General features: G+C 43.1%; 1 protein-coding gene across 1 annotated transcript in view; it reads left to right on the forward strand.

The window, feature by feature from the left end:
• The first annotated feature begins 1963 nt into the window (after positions 1 to 1963).
• The window catches only part of LOC145486048 (uncharacterized), a 14305-nt gene continuing 594 nt past the window's right edge, over positions 1964 to 15674 (forward strand). The window contains exons 1-6 of the mRNA XM_081464747.1: positions 1964 to 2139; positions 10833 to 11119; positions 11271 to 11385; positions 12693 to 12708; positions 14276 to 14420; positions 15275 to 15674. The exon at positions 15275 to 15674 is cut by the window's right edge and continues 594 nt beyond it. Of these exons, the coding sequence (XP_081320873.1) occupies positions 2055 to 2139; positions 10833 to 11119; positions 11271 to 11385; positions 12693 to 12708; positions 14276 to 14420; positions 15275 to 15674 (1048 nt within the window). The 5' untranslated portion in view covers positions 1964 to 2054. The remainder of the gene's footprint in view (positions 2140 to 10832; positions 11120 to 11270; positions 11386 to 12692; positions 12709 to 14275; positions 14421 to 15274) is intronic.

Consider the following 15674-nt stretch of genomic DNA (forward strand, 5'->3'; position numbering starts at 1 on the left):
TTTTGGGGGGCTCTATGTACGATAAGAAAAGGAATATAATTCCCAGGCTTAGGAATCACCTTAGTCTGGGAGGTGAAAGAAGGCAATTATCATTAAGTTAAGACAGGATATAGGCAGTTCCCCTCTTATTCTTGTAAATGAAAAAAGCTACTGCTACTAAGATTGAATTAATGTTACATGTAAGTCAAGTAAAGATGGAATAAACAAATTGATATTCAAGAAAATTCTGTCGCTCTTTCGCATTCCTGTCACAGAGTAGCAACGCATTTAGTAGCTGCTCCCTTTAACTAAGAAAGCAAACCGGGCTGACACTTGTTTCCTCTTGTTGTCCTCGCTTTCGGCAAACCACAATGATCGTGACAGAGCTCATAGCGTCAAGAAAATTATCGCTGTCTTTCGAACTAAGAGAAATTTCAGTCTGGCTCAAATAAGGCTCGCCCACACTACGCCGGAGAAATATGAAAACGGCGGTTTTGCTCTGAAAAAGCATCAAATGTATACCGGTTCACGATATACGCCGGATAAATCTGAAAACGCAACAATTACCGGTCATTTTGGATTTGTGTTTAAGGAAAACTCGGGCAGGAAAATCACATAATTGTCGTGATGTCAGAGTCATTTTCGTAAAGCTCCTTTTCAAAATGTTTTCCGTCAACGGACGCATAAGGCCTTCACAGTCTCTCTCCAGTGCAAATGATCTTGTGCCGCCTTCCGGATCTCACCCCAGGTCAAGTGTATGGTCTCGAGTTCTTTTTCCGTTGACCTCCTCCAGGTTGTTCTAGGCCTTCCCCGTTGTCTTTTCCCTTCTGGTGTCCAGAATAGACCTTCTTTAGCAATGTCGCTGGGGTCTTTCCTCAGTATGTGTCCAATGCAAGTCCATTTCGTTCTGACGTTCCAGCAGCCAATTCTGGTTACGAATTTAGGTCCCAGAAAAGAAGGGGTGGGGTTTCGGCTCACGGAGCGTAATACTAGCTACCATCCGAGGAGTGGTCCTCTTTCTGGCGACCAGTCGTCTTGCACTATAAATTTCCCGTGTCGGTGTCTGTAGTCGCTCATTAGACTAAGGGGGTGACTAGCCCTCTGCAGACTTGCCAGAGCCCCTATTAGCTAGTTTGTTCAGGGTTCCTGCCAGGCCTTCACAGCTACCGTAGTGGCCCGGGGACCTAAGTCCCACTGTACTTCACCCTGACAGGAAGTCTCCTAATCCGCCTTTGCCCACCTCCCACGAGCGTCCACACCAAAACACAAAGCCAGCGTTTTCAAATTTCGCCGGTTTGAAGAGCGTTTTCGAAAAGCTTTGTTTTCGTGGTGGATTAGTGTAGACGGCAAGCTACACCGTAGAAATTAAGCTGCGTTTTCAAATTTCTCCGGCGAAGTGTCAACGGAGCTTAAAATAGCACACAAAAAAAGATCTAATCCTAACTTATCGCAACGACTAAGTTTTATTAGTCCCCTCTGTTAGTCTCAATACATAATATGTGCTAGCTCAGACATTTCAAAGAACATAATCCATAAACAGGAATACATTACTCACGACTCATTAATTTTTTTCTTAAATTGATTATTCGGGAGTCCGCATTGAAATTGTCACTTATATTATATATCAGCATTAAATGCAATATCTTAAACTAGATAATGCTGTTATTAGGTTACTAGTCAAGAATAACCATTTTGATCACTCTGAAGGGCAAGACGTTGGAAGAAATATATATATATTTTTTTCAGAAACTAAATCCTTGCATTTAAAAAATGCTGTTAAGAGCTCTAATCAATAATTAATCATAGGATATTTTTCCTTGTTGGAAAGCTGCCGATTGTCCATCAAGAGGAAATCATCTTCTAACGAAGGTAAAAAAACAGCCATGGCACGCATTGACTGATGGACGCTACGAGTTGTCATCAAATAAACTCTTCTGATTGGTTAAAACAGACAGGAAGATGATTTACTGGTGCGGGAAGAATTAATATTTACCTCAAACTTCGTTCTGCTCGTAAAGTGAGCTAACCTCGTCGGGTTCAGTGGCAGTTAAAACGTTATTGCAGTTCTCGCAGAAATGATTATCTTTTCCACTATGTTGTTTGTTATCATCTGGGTCGTTCTATTTGTTTCGCCTGCCGTGATATCAGAGTTGGCACAAAGTAAGTTCATTTCCTTTCCTGAAATAACACCATCCTAAAGACATAAAGGGAAATTTGGGCCATTCTGTATGTAGAACAAAAATGTCGCAAATTTATGAAAACGGTGTAATTCTTGCAACCTTTTCACTTACTCATATTCGAGTAATGTTCTGTCACAATCTTTAGCGTTCAAAAACGGAGTATCAATGAAATTTGGTATCTAACTGATGTCGAAATTTCGACGTTGCAATGGTAAATTATTATTTTAACGATTCTTATAACATAGGAAAGTGAGCAGCTGTTATTACTTGGGTAACTAATGAAATTCGAAAAAAAACAATCGACTATCAGAAAAAGTAAAAATTTTCAAAACATGATAAATGAAGAAAATTAGAAATCAACGCGGCTGGAAAGAATCTATCTATCTTTAGCAGGTGGCTTAACATAATATTGACTTTTGACTACAAATGAAAGTCGCCACGGCCATTTTCAGAGAAGCGCAATAAAATAGAGTGTGCTTTAATGTTCAAAACTCATAAACGTTTTAGCTTGTTTTAGTTTGCCTTGTTTTTGTCTTGCCGCTTCAAACCTCCTGGCCTGCACCGAGCTTTGCAATTGTAAATTTGGGTGAAATTGAAAAATCGACCCTATTTTTGCCGACACGTACAATTTTGTTTCTTTTTCATTCTAAGTGTAGGCGCCAGAATTTGTGACATTTGTTCGTGCTTCTTGCTTCGTGTTTGGTGTTAAGTTTTGCGTAATTAGCTTCTTTTGTTTTGTGCCCTTTTGTATATGTTATGTTTATTTGCATACTCTATAAGTTCGGTTCGCGTGTAATTTATTTCAGTTAGTAGCGTCATTGGGTTCTGCGAGGGTCTCTGGTTTTCGGTTCGTCTTTGGTTCATCACATTCGTCTTTTACCGTGTTTCGATCTACCATTGGGTGTAATAAATTTCTACGTTAACTGAAGATCCGAAGCCAGTTAAAAGCGTGTGCGACTTTGTGCGTAAAAGACGAATCGGGTTTGTATTTATGGTCTATCAGGATGTCTTCCGACGCTGCGGATGTTAACTTGTCCGATTCTGCAGGGAAGAGCGGTCAACCTGTTCAACGCACAAGTGTACGTGTTCGTAAACCTAACTCTTCTTTGGATCACGAAGGAGTGTCACTTGAACGAATTCGAGAACTAAGAAAGAAGAGAGGAGGAGTGTTATCTTCTTTATCTGCTAAACGGAGAGAGATTGACAACCTTCTAACCGATGAAAGCAATTTGGAAGCAGTGAAAATAAAGCTGCCGGAAATTACGTCGTTGTTTCGCAAGTTTGCTGAAGCCCAGCACGCGTATCATGCGGCTTTGACTGACGAAGGTCAAAAGCAAGAATCAGAGGTCTATTTCGCTGAAATCGAAAGGAGTTTGGATTTCTTCTGTCGAACGGTAAACGATTGGTTACGGGTTACGGGAACGAATCTTCAGGATAACCTGATAACGCCCGATGACAGTGCCTCTCAAGTTGGAATTGGTCTACGAAACAAGCCTAAACCCTCTGAGTGTGGATCTAGATCAAGCAGGCTCTCCAAAACAAGCTCTATATCAGCTGCAAGAGCCAAAGAGGCAGCCCGCATCGCCGAACTTCGAGCCGAGGTACTTGCTTTAAATCAGCGCCATTCTCTTCAGGAGACGGAGCTACTCCTCAAACGTCAAGAGTACGAGCTTCAGCTGAAGAAAGATGAGCTGAACCTCAAAACGGAATACGCTAAGGCTCTGGCTAGAGAGGAAGCTTATGCCCAAGCAGAAGCAGGAAACTTTGTTCCAAACATAGTGCCGGCCTCTAACACTCGTATTGATGTTTCAGATGTGTCCTCCAACACCAAGGTCACGTGGACCGATGACATTAAAAGTTCACAGATTGTGCCTTCTGGACAAAACGAGCAAGGATCAGTTAAAGCAAGTGTCAATTTGGCCGCTATCGACCAGGCGAGTGTTGCAAGCGGTTCAAGCTCGGGCTTCGAGAAATCTGGACTGAGCGACATGGCTTATGATATTCTCGCACAATAGAATCGCGTCATGAAAGAGTTTGTGAGCCAACAGCAAAGAAACTCGCTCCCAAGGAGACGTGTACCCGTGTTTACTGGCAACCCGCTGGATTATTGTACCTTCATTCGTGCCTTTGAAACTGTGATCGAGACTAGAGCGTCCGATTATGCCGGAAGTCTCTATTACCTAAAACAGCATACGGCTGGCAGACCTCAGGAGTTAGTGCGCAGCCGTCTCTACATAAGCGCTGAAGTAGGCTACCTAAAGGCAAGGAAGCCTTTGGAGAGTAAATTCGGTCAGAAGCATAAAATTGCAATGGCTTATGTGGATAAAGTGACGAATGGTCCTGCTATTAAGGCCGAAGACGCCGAAGCTCTAGAAGGTTTCGCCACTTTGCTGGCCAGTTGTACGAATACTCTTAAAGCTATTGGTTACTCCAGCAAGTTTGAAAGCCCGGATTGTATGCGGAAGATTATCGAGCGACTTCCTCCGAAGCTGCAAGCTAGTTGGCGTGACAACGCCGACAAAATCCTCAACACCGAAGGGAGAGACATTTGTATTGATGACATTTCCCTGTTTGTTGAGCAGAAGGCGCATGCTTTGTCCAATCCAGTCTTTGGATAACTCCCTTTCTTGGAAAAGGAAAAGAAGAATAACAGGGACAGGGGCCTGAGATCTAAATCTGAGAAGCGTGGTGACAAGCAAATTGCCCTCTTTACTATTACTGACAAGAAGCCCCTCAGTACATCCAGTCGTGATTCGTCCAACTCAGCTAACCCTTCGCAGAAGAAGTGCCCCTTTTGCAATGCAGATCATACTCTCGCTGAATGTTCCAGTTTCGCCAAAGTGTCCGATGCTGATCAGCGCGACTTCGTGATGAAGCAGCGGCTTTGCTTCTCTTGCTTGAATGGCAGCCACCAGTCCAAAGGTTGCTACAAGAAGAAACCCTGCAATCATTGCGATAGGAACATGCCACTGTGTTGTATCCAAGTACCCCGGAAGTTGTTGTTGGAGTCAGAACACAACAAGACTCTGTTGGAACTGAGTGTGGAGAAGGCAGACCTCAATCTTTGAACAGGCAGTCGAACACTGTCCAGAACACGAACCAGAGCACTGGTGATCACTTCTGTGGCTTAACCACGATGGAAGGTTCCCCCGTTACTGCCTTGCCTATAGTGGCTGTAAAGGTTAAAGTTAAAGGCAGTCCTCTGTGCACCGAAACTTATGCGTTACTCGACAATGGTTCCAATTCCACCTTTTGTTCAGCTAGCCTGATGGAGCGTCTGATGGTCGTCAGCAAGAGGACGAAGCTAAAGCTAACCACCATGGATAGCAGTAAAGTTGTAGACACTGCTCTCGTTAACGACCTGGTGGTATCTGATCTAGACGAAAATGTTGCCATCCTCCTACCTGACGTACTTTCCAGACCAGCTATGCCCGTAGGTAGGGACGAAATCCCAAAGCAAGAGGATGTTGAGCGATGGTCGCACCTTCAAGGCTATGTGTACTTATCCAATCTGAATTCCGGAGTGGATTTATTGATTGGAGCCGATGTTCCTGAAGCCTTGCAGCCGAGAGAAATAATCCCTGCTGCTGATGGAGGCCCATATGCAACCAGAGTTGACCTCGGCTGGGTCATTAATGGTTCAACTGGGAGAAAGCAGAAGTATGTACCTTGCTCTAGTTTCTTCATTACGTCTAAGAAAACTCATCCTATGTGTGCAGCTTGTACTGATCTCGTGGATGCACCTTACTCCGATGGTCTAAGTATGTAAAGGGATGACCTCAAGTTTATGAACATTGTAGAGGACTCGGTTGTGCAGTGTGCAGATGGTCATTACCAGGTTTCACTACCGTTAAGGAACCGCAACGTGAAATTGCCAGTAAATAGGAGTCAAGTTGAACGAAGTGCCTCTTACCTCAAACGCAAGCTTTCCAGTGATACGAAATTTCGTGAGGACTATGTTGCTTTCCTTAAGGAGGTTATCAGTGAGGGTTATGCAGAGAAGGTACCCCTGAACGTTCTGAACAGATCGGATGGTAAGGTGTGGTTTATTCCACACCGCGCTGTCTACCATCATAAGAAGCCGGATAAAATACGCGTGGTTTTCAACTGTTCCGCCCAGTTTCATGGGACGTCTCTAAACAACGAGCTGTTCCAAGGACCAGACCTGACCATCAGTCTAGTTGGTGTGCTAATTCGTTTTCGCCAGGATCCAGTTGCAGTAACGGCTGACGTTCAATCAATGTTTCACCAGGTGCCCGTTCCGGAAGAAGATAGAGATCTCTTGCGATTCCTTTGGTGGCCCAAAGGTGACTTCACCAAGAAGCTGGAAGAGTACCGAATGACTGTTCATCTTTTCGGTGCAGTTTCATCGCCGAGTTGTGCCAATTTTGCCATGCGACGGAATGCGGAAGACCACAAGCACGAATTCTCACCCGACGTGGCTAATACGATCCTAAGGAATTTCTATGTTGACGATTGCCTGAAGTCCTTATCGTCGAGTTCTGCAGCAGTCAAGCATGTGGCTGATCTCCGTAAACTTATGCTGATTGGCGGATTCAATTTGACCAAATGGGCAAGCAATGATCGACAAGTCTTAGAGTCCATTCCACCGGAAGACAGAGCCAAGGACGTGAAGGAGCTTAATCTTGAATGCGATGCTTCCCAGTGCGCTTATGGAGCTGTCTCGTATATTAGGGAAGTCAATTCAGATGGTCAGGCTCATTGCTCCTTTCTGGTAGGAAAATCCCCCCTGCCCCTTTGAAGCAGATGAGTATTCCAAGATTGGAATTAGCAGCCGCAACTGCGTCAGTTCGTTTAAACAAGTTGCTGAAGAATGAGCTGGAAATTCTAATAGATAAAATCACCTTCTGGACTGACAGCATGACTGTCCTGCGCTACATTGCGAATGAGTCAAAACGCTTCCACGCTTACGTCGCTAACCGGGTTGTTATCATTAGAGGAGACTCGAGTCCTTCACAATGGAGATACATAGAATCCAAGTCCAATCCAGCCGACGATGCCTCACGAGGAACTTCTGCAGATGCATTCACTCGAAATGACCTTTGGATAAAGGGGCCGGATTTCCTTTTAAATCCTCCTTCCGAATGGGTTAACCTACCAAAACACAGTACAGAGCTGTCTGGTGATGACCCGGAGGTGAAACGAGAGTCAAAATCCTTTGTTGTCGGTGCGCGTCCGAGTGAGATTCAGTCCAATGTCATTTCTATGGTCCAGCGGTTCTCATCCTGGCTCAAGTTATTGAAGTTCATTGCGCTTTGTCTTCGGTGCCAAAAGAGATTTATTACCAGGAAACGAAAGTCTACGCAGGACACCTTTGACAGAAGCTCCCAGATAGCCAGTTTGGAACCTTTGACCTGTTCAGAGACAAATGATGCAGAGAGAGAAGTAATCATGTTTAATCAGAGTCGTGCCTTCGCAGAAGAGAGAAGAGCCATCGAGAAAGGGAACTGTGTGAAGAAGTCAAGCGTCCTTGCAAAATTGGACCCGATTTTGGTGAACGGTCTTCTTCGTGCCGGTGGACGTCTAAGCAGAGCACCTCTGTATGATAACTCGAAGCACCAGATAATTATTGCCAAAGATTCTCCTCTCGCCCGGCTTCTGATCCAGCACTTTCACCAGAAGAGTGGTCACTCTGGCAGAGAATATGTTCTGTCCCTCTTGAGAGAAAGATTTTGGCTCATCCGTGCCAATCTTACCGTGCGAAGTGTACTTGCATCCTGCTTTGGTTGCAGACGGCGTCAGGGCGCTGTTGGAGAGCAAAAGATGGCCGATTTGCCACGCCCTCGAGTGACCCCAGATCAACCCCCCTTCACTTGTGTGGGAATAGACTATTTTGGTCCCTTTCTTGTTCGTCAAAACAGAAGTATGGTTAAACGCTATTGAGCTATCTTTACTTGTTTGGCTGTAAGAGCTGTTCACCTGAAGATTTCATATACGTTGGACACAGATTCCTTCATCCTGACACTTAGACGTTTCATTGCCCGAAGAGGTCAAGTGAAAGAGATACGTTCGGACAATGGAACAAATTTCACAGGGCCTGAAAAGGAGCTACGAGTCATGATTGAAGGCTGGAACCAAGCCACGATCCACGAAGAGCTCTTACAGAAAGGCATCCAGTGGTATTTCAATCCACCGGCGGCCTCGCATCATGGCGGCGCTTGGGAGAGAATGATAAGATCCACTCGAAAGATCCTTGGAAGCCTAGTCAAAGAGCAAACGCTCGACGATTAGAGCCTTCAAACTCTAATGTGTGAAGCCGAGAGCATCATCAATAGCAGACCTTTAACTGCAGTCTCTGATGACCCGAAAGATTTGGAGCCCTTAACACCGAATCATCTATTGTTATTACGTCAGGAAGCTTCTCTTCCACCAGGTGTCTTCGAAAGAAATCAGTTGTATTCAAGGCGGAGGTGGCTGCAAGTTCAGTATTTGGCTAACGTCTTCTGGTATAGATGGAAAAGAGAGTACCTTCCGTTGTTGCAGGAGCGCCAAAAGTGGTTACGCCCAAGGAGGAATCTCTCAGTAGGAGACACCGTTATTTTTGTGGATGTGCAGTCGCCTAGGAATTTATGGCCGATTGGTCGAGTCAGTGAGGTTTACCCTAATAGCAGCGGCTTCGTTCGACGTGTCAAGGTCACAACAAAGAAGTCGATGCTGGAACGTCCAGTCAGCAAACCTTGTTTATTGGAGCAAGTTTAGAGCATCTTTAGAGGCCTTGACTTGGAAACGCCCTATCAGGAAGCTGTGCTTACAACAGTCAGTTGAACAGCTTGGAGCGAAAGTTCCGTGACTGTTGCTGTTTTGCGTGACTGCTAAAGATCGTGTGACTTGCCTTCAAGGGAAATACTCGAAAAGACGTTTCATAGCAGTATTTTTTCTTGATATTTTAAGGCGTCTAGACTTTAAGTGACTACCGCTTTACGTTTTAATTACTTAAGTAATTCTGGGCCTGTTTGTTTCGTTGGTAAATACACGGTTTACACCTTCGTATTTAAGGGGCCGGAATGTAGGCGCCAGAATTTGTGACATTTGTTCGTGCTTCTTGCTTCGTGATTGGTGTTAAGTTTTGCGTAATTAGCTTCTTTTGTTTTGTGCCCTTTTGTATATGTTATGTTCATTTGCATACTCTATAAGTTCGGTTCGCGTGTAATTTATTTCAGTTAGTAGCGTCATTGGGTTCTGCGAGCGTCTCTGGTTTTCGGTTCGTCTTTGGTTCATCACATTCGTCTTTTACCGTGTTTCGATCTACCATTGGGTGTAATAACTGAAGATCCGAAGCCAGTTAAAAGCGTGTGCGACTTTACTAAGTATTCCAATTTTCGAAGTTTAAAGCTTCAAACAGCCTTGGGTTCAGTGGCCCACCATCAGTGTAACTTTTCGCCTACTCGTCAAGCAGAGGTCGTTTAAAAAAAAAAAATGATAGGTCGGAGAACATAACTGTAACGAGAAATATCAATGCAGCTCTGAAGCGTTAATTTGCTTTCTTGAAGGAGTTTGTTTCGGATTCCTTTATCCAGTATGCCAACAACCATTCGGTCCCTGATAAGGTTGTCCGTTAGAGCGCCATAGTTGCATGTTTTTGAAAGTGAGCGCAACGCAGCGACGTAGGTATCAATCGATTCACCCACAGCTTGATCGCGTTTATTGAACAAGTAGCGTTCGTAGATCTCGTTAGTTGTACCGATACAAAACCTTTCTAGTTTTTTAAGAACGACATCTATGTCCTTTTTCTGACCCTCATCGTCAAAAGCTAATCCATCGTAGATTTCCAGAGCTTCTTGTCTGATGCATGTGAGAAGCGTAGCTGTTCGAAATTCTTTACTCTCAGTTTTGAGACGAGAAGCGATTTCGTAGTTGTCCCACACTTGACGGAAGCGTTTCCAGTTAACAACAGTGTTTCCTTTTAGTTCAAGTTTTGAGGGAAGCGGCAGATGTGAGCCAACGTGAATGATTTGAGGTTGTGGAGCTGGCTGAGGTGCTTCGTCAGGCATGTTTTGCGAGGTTCGAGTTGTTTACGGCTGAAAAACTTGAAATTTCTCTAGGGAGAAATACACAGACGGCGTAGGAAGCTCAGTGTTTTCAAGGAAGTCGCCGTTAAACGATCCGAAATACTTCTGACACCATGTAACGTCTTGGGTACGCTATAAGACGACGAACACTTTAGATCCGTAAGACATACAGCTTTAATGGCGTCCCCAAGAACTACAAAAGCGGAAAGCATGGTTCGTGCACTCATGCATGACACCACGTCACTATGACGTATAATCGTCAAGCGGAAGTGAAATAAACAAGATACGCGACACCTATTTTTGCCGTCACGTACAATTTTGTTTCTCTTTTATTCTAAGTATTCCAATTTTCGAAGTTTAAAGCTTCAAACAGTCTTGGGTTCAGTGGCCCACCATCAGTGTAACTTTTCGCCTACTCGTCAAGCAGAGGTCGTTTAAAAAAAAAAAAAAAAAAAAAAATGATAGGTCGGAGAACATAACTGCAACGAGAAGGAGGCTTAGAAGCGGATTGTTTGGCTCTTGATAAAATTACTTAAAAACATACAAGGGCGATATCATGTCTCATTTTAAAAACCAGTAAACCAACAAAGTTCAAAAATGCTATTCACTTTCTCAGTTTGATATCTATTTTTTTCAAACGCAGGGTTACTCGTCAAGGATGCCTGTTCTGTTTCAGAAACTGTCCGACAGCATGTGTTTATAAAAGACGAGTTCCATTATCTGAATGTGTCTCGAGTTGGAACATTCACCGTGTACGACATCTTTGATTGCACCTTTGAATGCCTCAGCAATCCTTTGTGTTTTTCTGTGAACATGGCCGCCTCCAAAGGAGCTAACGGAGTACTTTGGTGCGAGCTGCTTTCTTCTGATAAATACAGAAACCCCAAAGACTACGGGGGAAATAAGAGTTCACATCACTTTTCCATTGTGGTGAGATTTTTTTTTAGTTCCTTAATATGTAGAAGATTTTCCTTCACGATTGAAATAATGATGGCGAATGAGCATAAGACAGCATTAACACAGCTACAGTATTTAAAAACTCGCAGTCAATGGCAGACTAAATATGTCTTTTTTTCTGCAGTCGCCTTGTTCGTCCTGGCCGTGTCAAAATGGAGGTACTTGTCTGCCGAGCTACAGACACGACAAGTTTAAATGCCATTGCAAAAACAACTTCGCCGGAGAATACTGTGAAAAAGGTGCATTGAATTAACAACACTATAATGTTTTTGCTTACCCCCCTTTTATTCAATTGAGCGGCCTTTCCAAGTTGTGTTCTAACCAGGCGATACTGTCACCTCATAGAAGAACAGCGTAACTTTGCTATAAAAGTTTGGTTCCATTCTGACTATGCCATTAGAAGAAATGTTTCGTTTCAAAATTTTCACGGTTTTTTTATTTATTTATTTTTTTAAGTTAGTTTAGCCCGGAAAACTGGTAAAAGTGACTAAATTTTTTAATTTGTTTTATTCATCCTTGACGAGGCAATGTTTTTCGCTTTTTCAGTTGTTGCAGACTCTTGCGATAAAGCGTACGAATTAAGCAAGTAAGTGATTACCTCGTTGTTGTCTTTTTTGTTGTCGTTGTCTGTTTTTTAGTTTTATTTTGTTTCTACGATGAATCCTTTTTGAAAGCATGGATTTATGATACACAGTAGTAGAGCCCCAGCATGTGAAGGCAGCGTCTACGCTAAGCCAGAGAAATTTGAAAACACAGCTTTATTTCTACGGTCTAGGCTGCTCACAGCCCTCTATTTTCGCGTATTTTGTATTCAACCATTGAGCGCGCCGATAGAATCGCGAGAGAACTGGACGCCAGTGCAAAACGGAGAATATGACTGGGTAGGGGGTGAGGACGGAGATAAATAGCTTGTTTCGCTCGCAAACCCCACATACCTCCCAACCCCGCGTGCTTCTTGCTCGCTTCGCTCGCTTTTTCTTTCGAGAGCGTAAATAGAGAGGCTGTGAACAGCTAGTCTACTACGGTCAGGCCTACTGTGCACACTAGTCCGTCATGAAAACGGAGCTTTTCGAAAACGCTCCTCAAATTGGAGGAATTTGAAAACGTCGGGTTTGCGCTTTAGTGTGGACTGAAAACGTTTCGAAAGCGGAGCTTTTTGAAAACGATGACGTTACGATAACCATGATATTTCTCTGCGGGAAGATATCCCTTAAACACAAATCCAAAACGACCCATGATTGTTGCGTTTTCAAATTTTGGTGCGTTTGGTGCGTTAGTTGATTGAATCTTGAATGGAAATTAGTCTTAAATAATTAAAAGTTTTGTTTCTTTCATTTGTCTACTTTTAGATGGAAAGTTAATTAGAGTTTACAAGTGCAGTTTAATTAGTGCACAGCAAAACCTGTTCATCTTAAAGACGATCTTGGCCGGAATTCAAATAATACATAAAAAACAAACAAACCAAAAAAAAAACATACTAAGAGGTTCTTTTCAACTTTTCCTTGAGTTTTGAGTCTATATCTCTAGAAGTGGTTCGGATACGGAGTGGTTTTTAGTTGCCTGTGAATTGCGTACCTCCTGGCGTCATAATTTATTATAATTATGCCATTGTTCAGTCAGAGAAACCACGAAGGAGAAGTTTCTGTGTTGAACCTGTAAATTTTAAAAGCCGCCAGATGATATCAATTAGAAGCACGTTCAGATCTCCAAATTCACGCAATGCTGTATTTTGAAAGCGCCTTAATGACTTCATCATTTCTCAACACGCTTTGCGAAAATAAACGCGGCTGCGCGAACAGAATTTAAAATCCAAATCGAATCCTTTACGATTTTTTTTTTGTTTGTTTTTTGTTTCTTCGCTTTATAGTTGCTTTGATGAAATTTTTCTTGAAGTATTTGAAACCTCGTCCACACTACGCCGGAGAAATTGAAAAACGGCGTTTTCACCCGGAAAACACAACAAATGTTTTCCGTCCATATTACCCCGAAAAAAAAAAAATGGAAAACGCACCATTTCGTCCGTCATTTTGATATGTGTTTGAGGAAGACGCGGGCAAGCAAATCGCACGATTATCGTGTTGCCATCGTTTTCGTTAAGCTCAATTTTCCAAATGTTTTCTGTCCACCCTAAAACGCAAAACCGGCGTTTTCCAATTGCTCCAGTTTGAGGAGCGGTTTTGAAAAGCTTCGTTTTCGTGGCGGATTAGTGTGAAAGGTAGCCCATAAAGCCTAACTGAAGAAGTAAAGCTGCGTTTTAAATTTCTCCGGCGAGCAGTGTAGACGGGGCCTGAAACACTTGAAATGCAGTAAAAAAAGAATTAACGTAAATTCAAACTTATCACAACGGCGTATTTTGTTATCGTTTCCGAAAAGCTTCGTTTTCAAAACGTTTATCGTTTACCCTAAAACGCAAAGCCGTCGTTTTTGAATTCCTCCGGCTTCGCTCACGGTGGACAGTTTCTCCGCATTAGAGGAGACGGTTAGCCTAACTCTAGAAATAAAGCTTCGTTTTCAAATTTCTCTGGCGTAGTGTGGACAGGGCGTAATTAGCCAACAAAAGAAATTTAAAATGGTTGCTAATTTGTCGCCGGTTTAAGTGTGATTGATTTCATAAAACAACTGGTTATTTCGCTGTAGTTAACGTTTCTATTAAATAATTAGATTATAAGCTCGAGATTTCTATCGCGTGATAGTTGACGAGGGTTACGCCCTCGTCAACTATCATGCATAGAAATCGAGAAATTGTTTTAGTATAAATCTACCAGTCGTTCAAAACTTTATATAAATCCTGTTGACAGACACTTTGAAAACGCCAGGACGCGGCCGTAACTTTGTCAAATAGCGCACATTAGCACGCTTCTCACTATCTACAACAGAACAGATCGTGAGTAGCGTAGCCAATCAGAGAACGGCCCTCGTGATAGAACGTTAGTAGATTTATACTAATAATCCATATAAAACATTTGGAAGCGTGAATTATGGCTTCCACAATTCATCACCTCCAATGTCGCGTGGTCACATACATATGATGGCCACATGTCAAGATGAATGCAATCTACGCCTCGTAGAAATGTGCACTATAAAACTAACAATCCATTACAATAACAGTACCATCTCCGGTTCTCACAGATTTTTAATATCCAACAACAGGAACGCCAGTCAGCTGGTTTTGCTCCGGTTTAACTCAAAAGCAGTTACCGTTCTGTGTCACATGGGAGACTTTGGATGTGGTGATGGAGCATGGACGCCGGTCATGAAGATGGACGGCAACAAGGTATGGTATTTACTGATCAGCTGTTGTATAGCGTAGAATGGTGGTTTCAAAAATTGAGATTTTCCACTGAGTTTTCAATCAAAATAAAGGCGTCAAACGTCACGATTGGTTTTGGGTTTTTACTTCTGATTGGATGGCAAAGTGGGGCGGGGTCTTTTTAAGCCAATCGTGCAGCGAAGTAATACAAAACTAGTTACATTTCGACGATGAAGTGTAATCCGCTCAACGCTGCCTGGGAACAACCTCGCTAACTGGAGGTTAGCTTAAGAAAGCAAATAGCTTTACCGGCCTAAGCAATAACATCGATATTGGGACGCCTGTTTTTCAGCGAAATCTGAATCCAAGGCCACAACCACTGAGTGTTTGGTTAGTTTTATCTTGAAAACATTGGACATATCAACGAATTTGTCAGTATTGTATATTTACGTCACTAGCTCAATCTGATATTAAAATACTATATAACCATAGCTTATGGAGAGGCAAGGTGGCCTCATGGTAATTGCATTCGACTTTGGGATCGTGTGGTCAGGGTTCAAGCCCTGGCCGGGGACATTGGGTTGTGTTCTTGGGCGAGACACTGCACTGTCATGGTGCTTTTCTCCACTCAAGTGTATAAATGGGGGATAACCCTGTGATGGACTAGCATCCCATCCAGGGGAAGTAACAAATAGCACTAGTCACTACAACAGGGGACAAACGCTGGCCTAATGGGCCACATGGCTCGTATGCAGACCTTTTTCAACCAAAACGTATCAGGCGGGATGATAAGTCAGTAGTGACAAATATATACATTGATTATCTTCTGGATAATTTTGGAAAAGTCTTCGAAAATATGTTTTTTCATTCTTTTTTAGAACACTTTTCATTACGACTCGGGGTACTGGAGCGATAAGAATGAATACAACCTTCCTGGAGGGGAGACTGGGTTTGACTCACAAGAGACCAAGTTACCAACCTACTGGAACACATCCTTCTCCAAGATCTGTCTTGGTATGAAGATCGGCCAACAGATCAACTTCATTGTCCTCAACAAGCAGGCCAACTCTCTGTACTCACTGATCGCTGATGGACAATACCGCGCCACCTCAGTGAGTCGTAACACGTGGAAGACGCTGATTGGTTCAGAGGCATCTTTGCAGCTCAACTGTAACACAGAAGGCTTCAACGCAAGGAGTACTGGGACTTCATATACTAAAGCGAGAATTGGTTACATTAGTAACCAGGAAAACGACTGCAACACCTGTGATTCCAGAA

Source organism: Orbicella franksi, chromosome 4 (genome assembly GCF_964199315.1).
Source record: "Orbicella franksi chromosome 4, jaOrbFran1.1, whole genome shotgun sequence".
In the NCBI taxonomy this organism is placed as follows: Eukaryota; Metazoa; Cnidaria; class Anthozoa; order Scleractinia; family Merulinidae; genus Orbicella; species Orbicella franksi.